The following is a 16,628-nucleotide window of genomic DNA, read 5'->3' on the forward strand; positions in this document are numbered from 1 at the left end:
CGCTATTCAGCATAATATATGCTCGTTTACAAAATATGATATTATGCATTATAACGAAAATAACCCGTTCCAGAAGCCTACAGTTACCTATTAATAATCTTTGCTGAAACTGCAATGATGATGATTTGCAGTGATGCCATCGAAGTATTCGTTTCATATATTATATATACTAGATTCGTCAAATAACGAAGGGTACAATGGGTGCACATGCACTAATGGACAGTCATATTTTTACTTTTGTAATTTCATGTGTAGAATTCTTTTTAATTATAGTGACATATTTGTTGCAATATGGTCTTTAATGCCAGTCAAAATATTGATACTTTTATGAAAGTTGGTCTTAGGCGACATAAACTGAATTATAAATGGTGTGGAATAAAATGGTTAACAGACCATTCTTTCAGCCTATATGTCAACATCAGCTGAAACTAAAATGAATTTGATCGCACAGAAACTTAATAAACTAGGCAAGATATATTTGAAATCCGAAGCCTAAAACATCAATTGTAGTCTTCCATTTGTGGTACTTACTTGTTTTTCATTACTCCAATAATAGCTTCAATATCTTAATTTAGGAATATTTCTCGCGGACGAACCGCTTCTTGTTGTTGTGGTGTATTAATGAAGAAACGCCTCCTACCACCTATCTGGGGTTGTTTGTGAAGCTGTAGACATCAAGCTACTAATAACTCATGTTTGCGTCATCTGATCACTGTCAGTGTTCATAAATAGGACTGTAGAGGAGATACGCTGTGATCCAGCAGAGAACAAGATCAGCCTATGACTCAAGCTGATTCTCTCGGAGGTCAGTGGAGGCCATTCGCTGACCTCAGATGTAGGTTAACTCATATACTTTTCGGGATATAATTACTTTTGCAATGCTATGTTTTTTCCTAAAACGCCATCGATCTGACTGAAAAAATGCAACAAAGACTCTCGCTTGTCAAGAGGCCATATGACGCCAAGGGGCTCTGTGTCTTAATAAATGATTCACTATGAACTACTGCCAAAATACTAACGGAAAAAAGTAACTGTGCAAAACATAAAATTGCATAAAATAACAGTTATTTGAATAGTTATAAAAATATAGCAAAGCACTTTGCATGAAATTTGATGTTATGTGTCGCTGTCAGGACTGCCTTCATGTGCCAACACTGGTATTATAACAATGACGAATAGGTATTGATTTTCTGCTGACGTTTCAATGCCCATAAAGGGTTTTTTATATACATGTATATTGCTTGGTAATTTTTCTGACATCGTCTCTGTGACAGTGCAGTCACGTACGCAAAAGAGCAGCATGCATGAACTTTATTAATATGTTATCTGGACGTGCTTCAGCAAAGTAAAGAACTTGGCCACAGATTCCCTCTTACAATGAGGATGAATTTCAATCACTGAGAGGAGGGGACGTCTGTAACAGCAACTGGTATAAACAACATCATCATGGTTTTGGGCATCTGTAGCACGGAATATGCAAAGGAAATTAATACATCGCCATGCGATTTTATAACAAGAATGTATAGCTCTCTGAAATATCTATACGTTCTGAGTGGCTCTTTTTGTACTACAATTTGTATTAATGGTAATGGGTTGTTATTTGTATACGTGATATGATGTTATGGAATCCACTCTATTACTTCAGTATCGATTTGTAAATAGGATCCCCAAAACATGGTAATATAAAACGCATCGCACTATAAGAAACATGTATTAAACATAAGCATATAAAATTTCCCCATAACGTGTGGGGACTATTTGTTTGTCCATGAAAGCTACAACAAAATGTACGATCGTGAATATAATGCGTTTTTATACGACCTGATTGTACATAATTCTATTTCATGTAAGCAGGAAATCTAGGACGTATATACAAAACAGGCTCAACTGAATAATTCAAAATGCTCTTCGAGTTCATAATGACTTTCTTGACATGTTACACGTAAAGTGTCTCTTTTGGTCAGTTGTCTGAAATGGCCTGCACTTTACATGTGACTGCCTACTTTTCTCTTATCACAGAAACTTGGGACCCTTCCCTGTAAAGGGTACGGAAATAGACCTGCCCTCGCCTCCTGGATACTGGTTCTGTTTGTACCGATAACAACCAGACTAATCCATTACGACACGCACTTGAATGTCCCTCCTAGCAAACATCCACACTAACATCGAGTTATTTATACTTCCCCTAAGAGACGCGGTAAATGTGATATTATTGTTGTAAATGAAGATACCATACATGGACATATTACTGAAAGTATTAAGAGCTTTAAAATAAAAGCAAAACATAATTACAATTTGTAATTCAAATTTCTACTCTTCCGAAAAGAGTAACTGTTGACCAATGAGTACTGATACAAGGTTCCTTTACATATGGCAAATGCCACTTTGGCCTTTAGAGTTGCCTTGTGGTTAAAACGACGGTCGTCACGTCAAAGGACCGGATTCGATTCTCCACATGAGTACAACGCCCATGACGTTGACGTTCTCTATCGTAATGGTGCTCGATTAAAAGGCATCAGAGGCATGTAAACACACTCATTGGCTAGTTGACATGATCTTTGTTGACGTACAAATGGACTCAAGGTACGATGTCATGTAAATATGGATTACTGAAGCTTCTTGAGCATATAGCATATCCGCCTTATGCTCGCAATAGCATTAATACAAATATATGTGTAATCTCTATGGCGGTAATCATCATAACCATCTTCATAAACTTAGGTATCTTGTTAAATTTCATATTCCTCTTCAGTATCATGTTCCCCATCATACCATTATCATAGCTTTATCATCTTCATCTTCGCCACCATCAGCCATCATCATCATCATCATCACTATCATTATCTCAATGTATTACCTCGATCTCGCGATACATAATAACGTGAGAAATTGAATCTTCTACTTCAAAATATACTGGGAACATTATATTGAGAGAGATGACTTTTCCACCATCGTGATCCATGCGTTGAATTCGGAATTCCACCTTCATGAGCCTGTTGCATTGATAACATGCCCCTCGGGGCAACACATGCGTGCAATACAGGCTTCGAGTTGATTAATGCTATTCCACGTATGACCTTTATAAGTGATTAGTATTTTTTCTCAATAATCTTGATGGGAACTAACATCCATAGATCAAGCAAGCTAATCCTTCCCCAAGCTCGAGTATATTTGGAGGCAGAAGATTAATAACATTCAGTGCGCATGCGCCAGTAGCAACACGACTTTGCACGCTCCCGGAAGATGCGTGTGATTGCTGGTGTTGACACTGTACCTTTGACAACATTGACCAGAATTGCTATCCTGCTTGCATCTTTCAATTAAAGACAAGTCGAGTCATCTGCTCCGAGATAAAACGCTTCTGTAAATAGCAATTTAGTTATTGAAACAATTCGTGTTTGATCGAGGCTGATTTTCGATTTTTCCTGCGTACCATTGTAGTCAAGGGTGGAGACTTGTCAACTGACATTTAACGATTTGATCTCACACGATGGCTCAAACACGTTGGCAAATAAGAAACACCGTCATTCAGTTACTGTGGAGCCGAACAGTGTGGTAACGGCGCAGTGCTAACAACGACTACATAATAACCTTCACGAGAACCATAACTACGTAATATGTGCCGCTTATATATGAGATATGATGTAAGTCCCTCGCTACGGTTACAACATTCAATCGCCCGGGGCAAATAATTTGTGGTTCCTCGCGTTTGCTAGCAACAGCAATAACTGTTTTGAAATAGTTTTTAGATGTCCTCTATTTCGAAAGGATGTGTTTACGTTCATGCTCGCGATGGTGCTGTATACGTACGTCCGTTGAAGACGCTATCGGAATAATCAACTAACAAGTACAACACGAAGTAGTTCACATCTACTGTATTCACATCTTTACAGACCACGTGATGCAGTTTCATTATTGAGGAGACAAGAACAAATCATCACCTCACGCATGAATATATTATTCATACCATTGGCGGATCCAAGGGGTGGTGTGGTGTGGGTGTGGGTGTGGGTGTGTGTGTGTGGTGGTTTCGAACCCCCCCTCCTTTTTGAAAGTGACTTAAGACCACTCTGAAGTGAATGTTATGCTTTGGCGGAGCCTAGGGGGTATCAGGGATTCGGAGTTTGGTTTTAATCCGTTTTCATCATTTTGTTTCATTAACTATTTTTAACTCTTAAATGCAGACATTCTAAAGTACTTCGGAAATGTTAGAAAATGCTTTTTAGCCTTAATACTTTGATAAAGGTGATAAATGTACTATGTTGTCAATATATCAACTCGCCTATAGTGTACCTAATTTTTATTTCAATCGAATTAACATTCCCATGCATTTAAAGGGTAGTTTACAGGAGACAATATGGTACCAAAACAAGAACTTCAGAAATCTGAAATAGTCTTTACATTTATGCTAATAATACAGGTGGTGTAAAAATATGAATCAACGTTTTTCTTTAACATCGATGTTGAATGTTAGTGTTACTTTACTTAATTATCGTTTCTTTATTGAAGAAATATTAATATAAATGTTAAGTCTTCATAGATAAGTTTCCCGTCATGCATGCACATCTTTATCACAGCGTCCATTATGGCCAACTATTTGCAGTCAATTGTTGCAAAGGTTTATAAGTTTTCTGTGCTTGAAAAAGACAGAGGTAAACTTTTCATTATTTTAGAAAGGGTTTATTACAGAACTTGTAGAGCTGTTGGTATGCCTTACCAACACGTTTACAATATTGTAAACAAATCAGACAAGACAGGGACCGTCTCAATAGCAAAACCGGGACGTAAAACCATTCTTGACAACTTTGACAAGGGAGTACTTAGACGGGCGGTCTACAAACTTTATAAGAAGAATATATATATTCTAAAGAAGCTACACCAGTGACTTCGTTAAATCTTTGGCCAATGTTCACAACTAGAATAAACTGACCGAATTACATCCATATTTTTGCAATGAAATATACTGTTGACATGTAAAGCATTTATTAAAACGTTGCACATTTCTACAATCAATCGATAAGATAACACAAGTGATAGGAATCTTTCCAATGTACAGTAATTCGTATGTTTATTTCAAAACAAACACACATACACAAATGATCCCTTACATAACCAATACGTATACTATACGTACACATATTCAACACAAGTGTGTGCTCAGGTGTCAATTTCGCCTGTCGATACCGTACATACTGATGACGTAACACAGGCACTTAATGTTTGTATCAAATAACGTCCCACTACCCGTTATTTTTCTAAGTTTTTGGTATTTTCATCAGTAAAAACACATTTTAGGGCATGTCTCAAAATTTATTCCCTCGGTCTACATTAGGTAGATGTTTCTTAAAGTGATATTTGTTATTTAAGTAACTGTAATACCTCTGAATTTTAAATATAAGTCAAAAAGCATTTTCTAGCATTTCCGGCAGTACTTTAGTACCAAACATTACCATTGTACTTTCCGTGAAGTGTTCAAAACCAGGACTTAGATTTTCGAAGCTCTACTAGTGTTAAGATGGTCGTAAGTTCCTTACATTAACTTTCGACTATCTAACCTCTAACAGAGCTTCGAAAATCTAGGCCATTATGTTTTCAAGGTCAAATGTTTAACACAGGGCTTCCCGTCTTTGAACATATAAATGGCTTCCTTCAACAATTGAGAAAAAAGCCGAATGTGGTGTTGACGACAAGCATTTACCATTTTGGTGAAACCGAAGAACACGGATATGCGGCTCGGTGACTGATCATAATTATTACTGGATATATGGGATTCGAACCGAGGGTCAGCGGATCAGCTTGAATTGAGTTACTTTTGCTCTACAACAAAAATGTGATTCTTGCAATAATGTCAACGGAATCGCCCAAACGCGATCCATTACACATGCCTGTATCTTAAATCGACTTCAGTATTGATTAGCTGACTTTTAAAATGTCAATTTTCCGGCAAAGGTCGCAAGGATTTGATTCCAAGTTTAATCACAGATCTAACATTGAGCATTTCAACATTCGAGGGGCATCCAACTGACATTTAACCTTCAGTCTGACACTATGACATTGCACGTGTTACACAAAAGTACAGGTCTCTCCGAAAATACAATCATGCATTTTCCCCGGATGACTGCTTACTTGTGAAACCTTGCACTATTCCGGACCGTAGTATAAATAAACGACGACCTGGCAGCTTCAGGTGTTAGATGGAAAGTAATTGAGGCCTCATCTGTTTCCTAATTCTCATTTCCTGCTTATTCCTGTTAAAGAAACCTATTTTCTCCTCTACATCTTGTTCTGTGTGTTTCCTCTTTGAAATATTTATTGCTCAAGTCTGATTTTGCATCGAGTAAACGAGCATTTTACCGGAAATTCTTAAACAGCCTAAAAATTCTTTTACAACTTGGGATTTAAAGAATCTGCGATTGATATTTAGTATGGCTTGAAAATAAATATTATTGTTATTTTATATAAATGGAAATTTGCTGAACAAATTGTCAAACAAAACATCACAAAAAGGCAAACATCAAAGAAAGAACTATGATTGTTGGAAGATATAGTCCTCTTTAACAGATTTACAAAACACTTTGAATCAGGTCAATTAACACTTTGCCCGTCTTCAAGACGTCTTTCCTGAGATAGGTCAATCTGACAATAAACGGTTTGACGCAAACCATTTGTTATTAGGGAGTATGAAGGAGAACTATAAATCTGTATTCGATTTTGAGAAATAAAACGTACCATGGATGCAAAAACACTATAGTGTTAATTACAGAAGTGTTGAATGCTTACCTTACAAATGGATCGCATCCATTGTCATTCCCCAATACCCGGCTGGGTAGGTTCTTGGCTTTGATGAGGGTTACCAGAAGCTTCTCTGTCTCCCGTTCATACTCGACGGCAAACCAGATGCGGCCGATATGGTCCCTGGGGACGTCATAGTCATCATCCTCATCGGCAATTTTGTACAAGCTTGGGTCAATGGATCCGAGGGCATAGGCACCTGAATAATGGCAAAGATTTACAGCTTGGTCTTATTTATGGTCACCAAACTGTGGCATGGGTCTTGGCTGCTGAAAACGTCGGACTAAATCATGGCTTGGTCGATAACAAATACTTACGCAAGACTCAGACGGACGTTAAACGTGATCGTCGTATCTTTTTAACTAAGGCTTACATCCAAACACGACCTGGGCGATGCTTGTGTATTGAGAAAGCTGAGCAGGATTAGGACTTGGAGGGAAACAAATTGTTAAACAGATTATATGTATTTAGTTAACTTTGAAGACCAAGGGTTGTGTTGATTATGTTTTTTCACAAAGTCTTCATGTGATGATGAGGTTGGGGCAAGTATTTTATTCACACTGAATGCATCCAGCTCCCGACAAGACGTTAACACTTGACCTTTGGTATCAGCGTGGAAGAACATGATAAGCCTCTCTGCAACCATCTGGCGTTATCAATGGCATTGATTTATATGTGCTGCATTGCATGATTCAGACACAAGATACTCCTCGTATTGCACGGAGTATTAGAATCCTCAACGTTTATAGAGGAATAACGATAATATTACATGAGCTTTCTAGAGAGAACATTGTGGTTCAGCTGAAACTCATAATTCATATGAAATGGACTTCGAACAGATCATGAAAACTTAGATTAACTCTCTGTAATACTTAAATTAATACACATTAGATAGGTACGAAAGAAAGGAACTAAGACCGTATATCGCTACGATGGGTGGCTGGACAGATTTGAAAGCTAATTAGGTTTGGGGGATTGTGCTTACGGAGTTGGTTCTCAATTAGCTTTCAACATTTCTCTTACTTGGTGCCCACATTTTACCACTACAATGCTGAAGTGCCTATTCCTATGCTTCTATGAATGCTTCTTCCTATTGGTGTAAAGATGTCTTTATAAACAGAAATAATTCGGCATTTGAAAAAATAATGCCTGACACATCTTTTTCACGTTTAAGTAGTGGATATCTCACGGGGCCAAATCTAGTGAACACGGAGGATGATAGTCTTTCTCACAGTCCCTGAACCACATTTTGTTCCGTACTGCCAAGCCCTATCTGCAGTGCTAAAGCCATAAATAAAGCAAGTCTAGATTTCCTCAGGTTCAGGTGCTTTATTACACTATACATGGTGGTAGAGCGACCTGTATTTCTTAAACGAAAGCAGTCGATATTAAGGGTTGACTTCATTTCTGGTCTCCCTGGGGCTCCTTTTCAATTTAAATGGGCTTGTTTGTTACTATCAAAATTATGTATTTTCAGAGACTAAGCGTTAGGAAGATGCCGATGGCCAATGGTAATGCACTGCTACCATAATTTGCAACAACAGACATTCAAACAAGTAAGTTTTCCATGACGTTCAGCCATGATACTCACAAGCCTTAGCAATTAGCAGTTCCAACAAACCGAGACCATCACCTACCATGATCAGCTGATGGAACAAACGTTGCGTTCTTCTTCGGTAAAGTTATATAGTTCTACTGCTTTGACTGTTATTTAGTCTATTGCTGATAGTGGCAAGAGCCAAGAAATTTATTTTCTGAAAATGAGATCCCGCGTCCGTATGAATGGCTGCTTGAATGACCCTTTCAGTTGGACATACCTGGTGACAGTCAGTTGTTTCAACTTTCACTAACAGAGGATACATGGTCACTTTGACGCTTACAGAAACAGGATGCTTGGGTGTGTATTTGGTTCAAATGCAGTCTGTTAGAATGGTGGGTTTTATATCTAATACTTAAGAGGCGCTATACTCGGCTCACTTACTGTGTGTTATCACGAGTCTGAGATTCAATTTTCACGTTATATCAACTCGCCTTATGGAATAATTACATCAGTGAATTTCACCACATAATTCAATCAGAATGACGACATAGAAATAATGCTTCACGTCATATCGTTAAATTGTTGAAATTGATAGTTTGAGGAAATACCCTTCTTCCATTACTTAACATTCCATTAAAAGAACTTTGAACAGGTTTACTACACATGATAATAAGGTTCTTCGTGGTTTGGCCACTTGTGCATAGGAGACAAGTAAGTAAATAGTGTAAGTGGTGTCGGACATCTGGCATTGATCTGCATTTCCAGTACTGAAAGGCTATAGGCCTATAAGAGGCACCCAACCCCCCAGCCCCAACACAAGGATTGAGCATGCATCTTATCAGTATTTTATCAGTCTTCTAAAATGTGTCTTTCAGTTATTACCAGTGATACTAGAGATGATGTTTATGAAGCTGTTTGAGGATAATGTTCATGATAAAAAAACCAAATATAAATCATCAACAAAATCATCATTTTTATAAAGGTATGGGCTAAATGTCATGAAAGATTCAACCATGTGAAATGTAAAGACAAGCCATGTGTCATCCAGCTAATAATAAACAATAATTATTCATTTATATAGCGCCTAGTATCCATCTGACTAGTTGATAACTGGCCTTTGTAATCAGAATCTGATTATCATTACCCCGGATAACCCAAGCTGCCTGTGAGGCGCTAGAAATAGTCACATGACTTATCTCACCGGGTACCCATTTTTCTGCTGGGTCTACAGAGGCAATTTTGAACAAACACACTTGCCAAAGTTGAGACCACATGTATCACATGTGCTTCGTTGTAGGCCTTTATGTCGTATTAATGCGTTCGTTGTTCGAACGAAATACATTTCCTTAATCATAAGAACGTTCACTCGTACAATTCCGATTGGGAATCATTAATGATATTGAAAATATATGATACCAGGTGTTCGCGAAGAGGTGACCTTATCCAGCCCCAGTGGCTGTCGTACTATTTCAGATCATGTTTCATTTTCTGTTGCGTATCTTTCACATGAATTTCGAAGAAAATATGCCATTTTACCGTACACTGAGAAACCTCGACGAGATCTGTAGCTGATTTACTGCATCTATCGAGTCATATTCAACAAGATTCATATTTTAGACAGCAAGAAAACGCGATCGGGAAACGAAAACACATTCAATATGACCAGTAGCGACACACGGGAGACGAGAGACGCCAATGTTATATAATACTAGTCACATTTAATGACAAATCCATGATGATCAGCGTTAGACTCCAAAGTCGATTCAAAAAGCTATCAATGAAGGTTCCGGCTGAGGACCATGTTTAAACCTGACGAGGGTGACGATGACAGCGACGTGGCAGATTGTCGTTTACGTGTACTGGTTCAAACATGACGTCTACATGAATTATTTACATTGCGTTACAACCATGCAAAGATCAAAAGAGTGTGACAGAGAGTCGTGGGATTGGCAATCAGGGTGACCCATTGATCTCAATCTGACACTGAAGACTGGAATCCTGGTCTAGTTCATGTGATAACACTTTCTCAGCGGTTAATACATCCAATCTAATATACATAGATATGAAAGCCTTCAAGGATACGCGACGTATGGTTGACTAAAACCAACTTTGACATTTTGTGGATATTTGATGGGTCATACGTTTCATAACATTTTGAACATATGTGCAAACCTATAGCTATGGACACACGTTCAGTTCTTAAAATAATTTACTCATGCTTACAAACATGTTTAATATGTGTTTCACCTATATGGCAAATATTCCCATTCCGCATCCCAACAAAATGTAATCTGTCATCGTATCACATTTTAAGTGAGTGAGTGAGTTTGGTTTTAGGCCGCGTTTAGCAATATTCCAGCAATATCGCGGCGAGGGACATGAGAAATGGGCTGCACACATTGTATTCATGTGGGGATTCGAACCCAGGTCTTCGGCGTGACGAGCGAACGCTTTAACCACTAGGCTAACCCACCGCCACTTATCCCATTTTAAACTCTGTTGCATTCAAATACTTGTTTTTCGATTACTTTTCAAAAATTTGTATAAAAGTAAAAAAGGTCTGAAGATGTTAAATATTCTTAAAAATATACTTAAACACGAAAAAGAGATTCCATTTTGTAGAATATTGATTCCAGTTGGAATATGCTTTATTTCAGCAAATCATGAAACATAACCAATTAATCAATGAGAAGCACTGACAAGAGTTAAAAAGGATCTGTCACGGAAAATAACTAAAACAAACTACGGTTATAAATTTAAAAAGGGGCCAACTAAATTAGTTCGTTATAACTGTTGCTAGTTATATGAATTTCTACCAAAATATACAATGTAATCAACTTTCCCTTTTTCACTTCGTTTTTATCAGCAGTTGATTTTAGTACATTTCAATAAACAGGCATTTTGTATTTTCCGTAAACAGGATAAAAATGTAACTGCTTAGAATAGTTCAGGTCATCTTAAGACATACTCAAAGGAGAAGTTGTCACGCAATGAGATATATAGCAGAGGTTTCACACTGGTAGATTAATATCTATTTACAGCTGAAAGGTATTAGGGTGTTATCTTTTCAAAAACAGAGCCTCTTATACTTCGACATGTGCCTTACTCGGACCCGGTTGTTAGTTATAGAACTAAATGCCTATTTATAACAGGTTGACGTGGAAACTGGGATCGTCAAAGACATTTATTTTTAGACCAAGAGGCACTAGAGATGAGTTATATTTGTTCCGAAAGAGAACAATCAATGCTTTGTGTAAATCAATCTGTGGTGGCCATTTATCAGGGAACATGGAATGATGTAATTATATTATTCATATTAGAGACAGGGTAATTATGGAAATGCCTTTTTCTGTAGAAACAACGTTATTAGATAATGGGAGATTTTTTTTTCAGAGATAAACATGCTTCTTATGAACAAATATGGGACACATGCACTACCTGTGTGTAAATATACAGAGACCATCGGGGACACGTATTATTATTATCATTATTATATAAAAGAAAACAATAGTGTCATTTTGGATACGCAATCAATGGCACAGGAAGATACTGCATATTTTGCAATGCCCAATCCTTGGGACAAGTACTGTGACGGTACTGCAATACATGTATATATCAATAATGATTTCAGGTGATGATAGTCATGTTGACAATATTCTTCTGATATAGGAACTCTGATTGGCAGATGCGGTAAAGTTAGAGTGAACGATTTATTAATGCCACTTTGCAGACTATTTTATTAACCCAGGCATGTCAGATTGATGAAGAAGGACATCCCAAAGGGAGGCTGATGTTTAGGAGTATACTGCACCCCCAAGTGCTGGTGTGCAGACCAAGCATCATTCGAACCCACGTACAAGCGGATCCTGCAGCTAGTATACCAATCAACCAACCAAGCCAATCAATCGATCACTTGTTTATTGTCCTTAAGGCTTCCAGCGTATACAAAAGAATGACGCTATTATACATGTGCAAGTAAATGTTATTATCAATTCCGTTACAAGTACATTGAAGGCAAATAGCAAAATCACGTAAACAATAATACAAAATCAAAATGGACCGTGTTTCTCAGTTTCATTCCATGACGTTCGAATGAGATTAAGAATCTTCTTTCTCGTCAGTGTATTTTGGCAGGTAACAGTTACTTTCAAAATTCATGCAATTCACATGCAACTGTAAAAGTGTAATACGTTTCAGTGTGGTTTCTGTACATTTGATCCACACAGAAGTATACCTGTGTGACGGGCACGGATAAAGGAACCGTGAGAGAGAGAGTCTTTATTTCCTCCAGACGATGATCCGAAGATCAAACATATTATATACATGTAGATACAAGAAAGGGGGCAAAGTTACAAAATTGATCCACACAGAAGTATACCTGTGTGACGGGCACGGATAAAGGTACAGTGAATGAGTAGCGAAACGTATATGAAGATAATAAGGCCAGTGCCATACACTGCCCGTGTTTCAAATATCAAATCATTTCATTAGATTTTATTGCCTCCGGTACATCCTCGAGGGAACCTTAAAATTATGCACCATATGAGTTTGTGTCATGTTGTCGCCTTCAATCCTTCTTAAGAAGACGGCAGAAGCTAACATCGCAAAAAAATTGTTTCCTATCAGTATTTACAGGACATGGAGAAATTTGAAGCGAAAGAAAATCATATTAAAGAATTCTTATCTCGAATACTAACATAGCACGCTTGTTATTGATTGTTGGTTGGTTCATGTGTTCAGTATGATATTTTGATTACTGTGTATGTATAAAGCTGAATAAAATGCCAAGCTTGAATGACAGATTTCATATAGATATGACATTTTAAAAGGACGTTAAGTACGCCAACATTAGGAGCAAGAAAAAGACTGACATTTCTAGGAGGGAAGTTCATCAATAAAACACTAGTGGAATCTAACGGTAACAATAAATATGGTTGATCGAATTTAATTGTGCATCTGGACGGAGAAACCGTACGCCATTCTGTTCATTCATGGGAAGCATTCCGTAATAAAAAGCAAACAAAAGAAAATAACATTCTATTTAGAGATCTAAATTAGTCCAATGTAAAGCCTTGCAAAAACAGGCAATTTTTCTTGTCTTCAGCAAATCGGAGAAGTCTGCACAATGCAGCACGGTGGTGGCTGTAAATACGTTCAATGTAATGGCGCATTCATCAAAATAGAGCATCAGATGAACCTCTACAAATTAAATCCTTTACAGGTTGTTTTGCAAATAGCTTAGAATGGGTTGCGTTGAGAATACGTATTGATTTTGTTAAGATATTTTAAGGTTCGCTTGATGAGAGTATCTCTCGTTGACATCACGTTTCGTTTCATGTCATGCACAAGTACCATTACATATGATGTAAGAGTTGCACCTTATGGGAATATGGAATCCATTTCGAGTAATCAGTAGTTAAAGTCACTGTAAGAGTGAGTGAAAGAGATGGGTTTACGTTTCTTTGCATAGTATTCCTCCTGTACCACGTTATATAAGCTTGATATGGAATTAAAGACCGAAATGGTGTAGTTCCCAGATGTTTACCACTTTGGTTAAACCCACGGGCGGCGGCATGGTGCTGGTCAGGAAACCGGGATATGAACCAACGATCATAGTTTTTTTGTGTGCCTAAGGAACGCAAATCCCCACAGCGAATTCTCGGCTTCCCATTGTCCCTTTAAGATATCTTGAGGTAAAGACATGCAAAGATGATCTTATTTAATGGCAAAATGATATTTTCACAGGGAAATTGGGTTTATGCCTTTGTTTAAAACAATACGTTTATAGAATAAACCAACACTAGGGCAGTTTGTCAATATCCGTTTTCTGGTTATTTCCTAACTCGATTAGTTTTAGTCAATCACGCCGCAAATTGGAAACTTTTTCCTTTATACAATATCAAACAATAACAAAGACGTAAAGCCTTTTAAAAGTCATCCTCTGAACTATAGCTCGTGTAATCTCTTCAATGAATGCACCTGGTTCATGTCACATTCACGAACAACGGATCAATCGGGCTATTCTTGATAACCGTCGCATGTTCAACAATGGGTGCATTCCTTGACCTCTTCCCCGCAGTTACAAACACCATGTTTGTCCCTGTAGCGCCCACTGTCCACAAATACGGTCATCCCGGCCTTAAGCCGCTGTCCTTCAGGCAATTATCAGATCCAAATCAAAGCTTGACCAGTCTGCATATGCCCGCTGCCCATCATGGCTATCGTTGTCTTGACATTTGGTGGTCAGTGTTGACCGGGAGTCATTTCTCATTAATGAACTCAATACTTCCAGAGTTATTCCATTTGGAAATACAAGTCCAGTGGTACATAACATTTCACGGTATCTGACGCATTCAAAATTGATATATGTTTGATCTCACTGACCGGTCTAATATAATTGGTAAAACGCCGCGTGCCGAGGTACGTAAAAAGCAATCAAATACAATACGATGCTGCACAAGAGGAGACCTAACTTACTGAATAAGTTATTGGCTGTAAAATACAATACGTTTGTTTAACATCCAAGTGATCATTTTATTGTTGCAAGATATATTCTTAAGACGATGAAACGTAATGGTACTGATAGAAACTACCACGTGATGTCACATAAACCTCAAACTATGTACTATGATCAGCATCGTTGGCATGCGGAACAGGTTATCGATATCACGTTAATAAAATAGTATGTATAATTACAAATCGATTTTAAGATGTACCTTAATTTCCGGATAATCAAAATATGTCACATTGACGTACATATCACCTGTGTAATTAGTATATGTGATGTGGAATGCTTCTCTGGGCAAATTGTGAGGTTTGCAGGAGCTAAATGTACTGCAGGATATGGTTACACTTCCTCGGATACCTGTGTCATAACTGATTTTCAGCGATCCATTAATAAACCTTTCCAAAATGCTTTGGCCTTTGAGCCCCATGAAAAATGGTTCATCGATACTCGGGATTATTTAAGGTGTGGATTATTTAGGTTTGAATACTTTCATTATTAACACACCAAACATTGTTGTAACCAATGAAGCACCATAAGTACGATATGGTTATTTCTTTGTTCCATGTTTAGTTCTGTATATAAGGAATATGTCTCGGGCTTATATTTCTGTCACGGAAATGTATGTAATTTTTGTGCATGAAAAATATTGTTTCGACACATGTAATGGTGACTTTGGATCATTTGGTAATAATACCCACAATAAATATTTGAATACAACAGACTTGAAACAGACCAACATGACTTGTTAAAACAAACCCTCCTTTCATTGTTGAAGCTACATGAAATAGGAAGTTTCTGTGAAAGGTATTCTTCACATTCAGCAAACTTATGAAAAGACGATGAAATTCCTTAATATTACTAGCATTTAAAACCATCGAAAATATGTTGGAATAAAAGTCAATAAAACCACCAACAATTTTACCAGAAAAAAACAGCGAAATTTGCCTTACCTGGTATTTCAACTGACGGGCGTTTCCCGGTGGGTGAAGTGGGTTCAGAGCCTCCCCCAAACGCTGCATCTTCTTGTTGTCTCGCGTCCCCTCTCCTGGAATTCTGACCCGACCCCTGGGTGGGGACAGTGAAGGGAATCTGCTTCATGCTGCAAGGCAAGAGCAAGAGTGAAGAGTACCTTCTGAGCATCTTCCCGAACGACAACCTATTCCATCAGCTCATAGCCACGGTATACAACAGCAGCGTTGGTTTACAAGTCCACAAACACTTGACAGGAGCATAGTAGTATCGCTCAAACATGCCACTTTAGCCCGAGGAGCACCGGGGCCCCATTGTCAGAAACTTACAATCTCGAAATTCAGATGTAGTTAATGGATTCATGAAAAGCCAAAGTTGCTCCGCTCAATATTCAAGAAAACAGACAGAATGAGTAATCGATAGGTCTGTCGGTATCATGATATGGTCTCGACGACAGCGGTAACGCCGTAAATTACCATTGTATTTCTTCATGCTTTGCCGTCTTCTGCAGGGCTGTCATTGATCTGTGGAAATTGGGGGGTTTGTACCAATGTCGTCCAATGTGTTTACCAAACAGGCAGCTTCAGTCTGGGCTAGTACAAGCAGCCGCACATACACATACATACACACGCATGCACGTCGTCATATAAGCGAAATATTCTCAAGCACGACGTTAAACCCAATTTCACCCCACCTCACCAAACATGCTCTTAACTGTTTAAATATCGGTTACCAATGCTTACCGTTTTGTAAGGAACTGAGCCATATTAATTCTGAAAGAGCAACATTATCACACTTTTACACCAGATTAAAACTAAT

The 16,628-nt window shown here is 37.9% G+C and overlaps 1 protein-coding gene across 3 annotated transcripts in view; it reads right to left on the minus strand.

The window, feature by feature from the left end:
* The window catches only part of LOC124269328 (synaptotagmin-15-like), a 118,212-nt gene that overhangs the window by 21,066 nt on the left and 80,518 nt on the right, over positions 1–16,628 (minus strand). For all 3 annotated transcript variants that reach the window (XM_046704337.1, XM_046704338.1, XM_046704339.1), the window contains 2 exons: positions 15,791–15,939; positions 6,781–6,991 (listed from right to left, as the gene is read on the minus strand). In XM_046704337.1, coding sequence (XP_046560293.1) covers positions 6,781–6,991; positions 15,791–15,939 — 360 coding nt within the window. The remainder of the gene's footprint in view (positions 1–6,780; positions 6,992–15,790; positions 15,940–16,628) is intronic.

Source organism: Haliotis rubra, unplaced genomic scaffold, assembly GCF_003918875.1.
Source record: "Haliotis rubra isolate DU_JTF1 unplaced genomic scaffold, ASM391887v1 Scf144, whole genome shotgun sequence".
NCBI lineage: Eukaryota > Metazoa > Mollusca > Gastropoda > Lepetellida > Haliotidae > Haliotis > Haliotis rubra.